Source organism: Trachymyrmex cornetzi, unplaced genomic scaffold, assembly GCF_001594075.2.
Source record: "Trachymyrmex cornetzi isolate Tcor2-1 unplaced genomic scaffold, Tcor1.1 scaffold1538, whole genome shotgun sequence".
In the NCBI taxonomy this organism is placed as follows: domain Eukaryota; kingdom Metazoa; phylum Arthropoda; class Insecta; order Hymenoptera; family Formicidae; genus Trachymyrmex; species Trachymyrmex cornetzi.
This window is the reverse complement of record NW_017296133.1, coordinates 87303-92857: the sequence shown is the minus strand read 5'-3', so window position 1 is coordinate 92857 and position 5555 is coordinate 87303. Positions and strand designations below refer to the sequence as shown.

At 39.2% G+C, this 5555-nt stretch overlaps 1 protein-coding gene across 1 annotated transcript; it reads right to left on the bottom strand.

Annotated features, from left to right (window-relative positions):
* Positions 1-4620: 4620 nt before the first annotated feature.
* On the bottom strand, positions 4621-5196 carry LOC108758200 (uncharacterized). Its single transcript, XM_018503014.1, has one exon. It carries the CDS (start codon positions 5194-5196, stop codon positions 4621-4623), a length of 576 nt encoding a protein of 191 aa, XP_018358516.1.
* Positions 5197-5555: the final 359 nt, after the last annotated feature.

Genomic DNA, 5555 nt, shown 5'->3' with positions numbered 1-5555 from the left:
ACCATGTTGTACGGGATCATCCCGTCTTCCCATTGCATTCCATGGTGATAAGCACTCAGCCAGGAAGCGCAATACTTTTCTGATTTTGTCAAGAAACTCCATGGTATGCGACATTTAAAAATTTTTACCCCTCTTTCGATGATTCTTAATCTACGCGAAATTAGTAGCTCTCAATTAATTCGCGACGTCAACAAGTGTCGTTCGTCGAAGGAGGGGAAATTGTCGAAGGGCGAGAGAAATAGGCTGTAAAAATTATACACAGATTCATAGTAGGAAAAGTAACAATTATATTTAAGGAACCATTTCTCAATCAATTTCTAGAGCTTCGCTCTGTGAGCCGGATTTAATAAGATCTAATTCCACGGATTCAGACGATGATTTATTTTTAAAGCCGGATCGACAGTCGTATGTCATACAATCGGAATCTTACTTCTCTGAACGGTCACCTTAAGAGGTGGCTAACTTACGATAACGGAAGGTTCATGAAACACGTTGACAGTGTATAAGAACTCGTATTCCTAGCGTCATCCGCGAGGGTAACTTCGAACCCGAACGATAATCCACGCACGCGATACAATTCACTGTAATCGGATCGACACGACATAACAGATACAAGACAAAATGATAAATAAGACTTAACTCGACTGTGGCAAGAGAGATGAGCGCGAATCGGCAGCGAATAATTCTCTTAACGGCAAGGCTTGGGCGGATGGCACGTGTCTCGCAATTTCACGAATTCAGGTAGCGGCCATTAACCTGGTCGCTTTCCGCCACGCGAATGGCGAACTTCACGCGCGACCCATCCGAAGCTACGAACCCAATGCTCGGCAACTTTACACTGGTGGTAGCGCTCGTTTCACCCCAAGGTCCTGACGCTCTTCGGTATCCTCGACGACAATCGCAATCCGACAAGAGTTGATGCTCTCCATAATTGCTGTGGGGATACGTCCTCGTACAATACTCCTAGCTCGGACACAGAACGGGTGAATACCAGGAGCTCCTCGCGAATTCACGCAGGCCGTTCGGCCCCTCCTAATTGGGGCCATGTCATGCGCTGATTGGCTCCCGTCGATCACGCAGCTCCGCTTATCGGATCGGTCCTTGCTGGCCGCAAACCCTGGCGTGCAATATAAATCGTCATAATTCCGGCTTCGACGGTAGCCCCTAAGTTATTCGGGCTTGCCCGGGATATCCTGTCGGCTACTCCACCGGCTCCGCGTCGGGGACATATACCCCGACTGGCATCTGTAAAGTTCCTCTGGCGAGAGTTTTCGCCTTCGCTCGTTCCATTCTATAATTGGTGCGCTATGTAACGAAGTATAGGGCGGCAGCGGATAATAAAAAATATATGAAATTCTACGACCTGCGTGTCTGAGCTCCCTGGCGAGATCCTCCAAATCCGGCGTAACACCTTTGTCCTTCTTGGCATGGCGGTCGTTCTTCTTCCAGTAGTGTGTGAGACGACGAGATCACATAACAATATCTCGAGCATGGTTCGCTGATTCTAAATCTAAATGCGCAACTAACTAAGAAAAGAAATACGTTCTGAACAAAAGAAATAGAATGGAATTAGATAAACGAATAAATAGCGCACGCTTGTATATACGCTCGCATGCGCGCTCGCTTGAATGCTCGCTTGTGCGCTCGCCCTCCGAGCCGGGAGGACACACGATACCCGCAGACACTCCGCGAAAGTGACGGACAAAAATTGTCACGTCACAGAACGTATATATGAACGTATGTATGAACATATGTATGTACGTATTTATGAACGTATGTATATACTGGGTGTTAGTTAAGTATGTTGCCATACTCAACAGAGAGATTTTTTGGTTTATTTCAAGTAAAAAAGTCCATATAAACATGTGTCCTAAACGGCTTAGTTTCCGAAATAGGTGAATGTTCGCAAATGTTTGACGAAACGGTAAATTGCGTTGGCGATATCTTCCTACATAAATATGCATTGCTTCACGTGAGTTACCATTCGCACAACCGTAAACAAAGTGACAAAGTCAAAGTCAAAGGCTCCTAAATTACCAGACTTAAATCCTTTGGATTATTTCCTTTGGGGGCATCTGAAATCATTGGTTTATACTACCCCAATTGAGAATGAGAATGATTTGAGGAATCGAATAGTTGCTTCATGCTAAGCAATACGTAACACACCTGGTCATCTTTGAGCGTGTACGTCAATCTTTGAGAAGAAGGCTCGATGGATGTATTATGACGCAAGGACATTTTCAACAATTCATCTAATTTTTTTATTTCATCAGAAGAACTAAAGCCTGTTTTTGTTTTTGACTAGTTTTTGACTAGTTCAAGTTATATTTTTTTCAAATAAACAGATTATTACTACATGTTTAAATTTTTTTATTTCGAAAACTAAGCCGTTTAGGATACATGTTATATGGACTTTTTTACTTGAAATAAACCAAAGAATCACTCTGTTGAGTATGGCAACATACTTAACTAACCTGTATATGTGTATGTATGTATGTATGTATGTATAATGAACGTATGTCTGAACGTGTGTACGTATGAATGTATGTATAAACGTATTTACGTATGTACGTATGTATGTATCCGAAACATCGATGCTTCTCTTAAACGTGTCGTGACATGTCCGATCTGACAGTGTATATAGGCAGTGTATAAGGCTTTTTCTTTCACTCATTCGTAAGCTTCAGTTACGAGCGTTAATACATGGACAGAATAAAAAAATATATTCGTTGAAAATCGATCAAGCGAAGGGGATACCGTCCCTTATCACCAAGACTGTCAAGTTCACCACCATCGAGGGAAAAGGCTATATTCGTCGGAAACATTCTGGGGAAAAAGCAACAAAGTCCAATGTGTTCATCATCTGTTCACGAAGGTTCCAATTGATTTAGTATCAAAGGGAATTAATAATAGATGGCATAAAATTCAGAGGAATTAAAACCAAAACAGAATTCATAAATGCCATACAATTAGTGCTTGACTCAACATTTTTTACTTTTAATGACAGATATTATAAACAAACTTTTGGTGTACCGATGGGTTCTCCCTTATCACCAATTATAGCTGACATAGTTTTACAGGACTTAGAACACAATTGTTTAAATAAGTTGATTTTGCATCCTACTTTGTATGTAAGATACGTTGACGATGTTGCGCTAACAATTAATAAATATCACATTGATGAACTCTGTAATACGTTTAACAATTATCATCCTAAACTCAAATTTACATTGAAGGAGGGTGTTGATAAGATGAATTTTTTGAATGTAAAATTGATAAAATGTGGGGATAGAATTATATTTAACTGGTATCAAAAACCAACATCATCAGGACGATATTTGAATTATTTTTCACAACATCCTTTGGTACACAAAATAGGAGGAATTATCAATTTAACTGATAAAGTTTTTATATCTATCGCATCCTATGTTTCAAAAAAATTTTGAAATGATCATAAAAATATCATTACAAAATAGTCACCCAATGGATCTGATTTTCACCACTATACAGTGCCCGCCAAAAGTCCCGGGCCAGCTGAATATTTTGGAAAGTATGCATTTTTGCGAAAAATGTTTTAAACAAAAGTTGTAGAGTTTCAAATGATCTATTTACTGATGCTATTACTTTGACCTTGAGTGGCGTTGCCAAGGTCAAATCAAGATATCACATCGATTTTTTTAAATAGAACATCCAATATTTCATTATATATTCTTATAGCACCTCTTGAGAGCTTTCCAAAACACTATAATACAATATTTTTCATGATCACTTTTCGAATTATAATGCTTGAAAGTTACGCGCGCGCGCGTGTGTGTGTGTGTGAGAGAGAGAGAGAGAGAGAGAGAGAGAGAGAGAGAAACAATGGTATATGTGAAGGAATAAAAACACTATTTTATTAACTGTTCGAATTGATGTCCTCGTACAACTTGACAGTGTCCTATGCGTACGTAAAACATATCGATAACGTTACTTATGCATTCTGGTGTAATTGAATTTGAAACGTTCACTATTCTTTGCCGCAACTCTTCTAAGTTTGCGGGCTTAATCTCATAGACTTTACTTTTTAAATATCCCTAGTAAAAAAGGTCTAATGGACTCAGATCTGGTGATCTCGGTGGCCATTCTATTGTGCCTCTTCTACCAATCCATCGATCAGTAAAAATACCGTTAAAAAAATTTCGAACCGTCAAAGAAAAATGAGCTGGAGCCCCATCCTGCTGGAACCAAACATTGTGGAAAGCTTCTTCAGCAATATCTTGAATAGCCGATGGGCTTAATCTCATAGACTTTGCTTTTTAAATATCCCTAGTAAAAAAGGTCTAATGGACTCAGATCTGGTGATCTCGGTGGCCATTCTATTGTGCCTCTTCTACCAATCCATCGATCAGTAAAAATACCGTTAAAAAAATTTCGAACCGTCAAAGAAAAATGAGCTGGAGCCCCATCCTGCTGGAACCAAATATTGTGGAAAGCTTCTTCAGCAATATCTTGAATAGCCGGTATTACTTGATTTCTTAGCAAATTCAAGTAATTATCTGAAGTTATGTTACCTTTAATGAAAAACGGTCCTATAATACGATTAAGCATTATTCCGGCCCAAACATTAATCTTCTGAGGATGTTACGTGTGGCTTTCTCTCATCCAATGTGGATTTTCATCTGCCCAATACCTCATATTCTGTCGATTTACAGAACCGCTTAATTCAAATGTTGCTTCATCAGAGAAACAAATCCAGTTAAAAAACTGATTATTATCATCAAATTTTATCATCATCTTATCGCAAAATTCCACTCTTCTGTCATAATCGTCTTCGGATAGCTGCTGGACTAGATGCATTTTGTAAGGATGATAATGATGCCTCCTCAAAATTCGACGGACTGATGTTGCGCTAATACCATTTTCTTGAGCCGCTCTCGAGACCGATGTAGAAGGATTATCGCTTACAGTTTGCAGAACATCTATAGCTTTATCATCGTTAGTAGCGCTTTTGGGTCTTCCGGATCTTGACTCATCTTTAATTGAACCTGTTCTTTGGAAACGAGCAACAGTTCTTTCAACAATTGATTTTGAAATTGGATCACGGTCAAGAAAAGTGGCATTGAATAATTCGGCTATACTTCTCGATAGGACCTTATTCTGTCGCCATATCCTCTCATCATCAATATAGTTTCCCCTTTCCGTCTCGGTTAAAAGCATTTTCTGACAATAGAAATGTACTAGAATGATAATTACTAAAGCAAACAAAGGAGATAAGCAGATAAGGTAATGTATCGCTCTCTGAGGGAGCATTAACTCTGAGAAAACATTACTGTTTCATATTTGTACATGTATGAGGCTGACATACAATATGAAAAAATTGTTTGCGTGATACCGAGCCGAGACGCACGTGAAACATGGAATTTCATGTGTGATATGGTGACACAATAAGATCTTACCGAGAAGTAGCCGAATTATTCAATGCTACTTATCCTAATCGTATAATTTCAAAATCAACTGTTTCTGAAAAACCGATTCAATTAAAGATGAGCCAAGATAAGCGCGCGCGCGCGTACTTA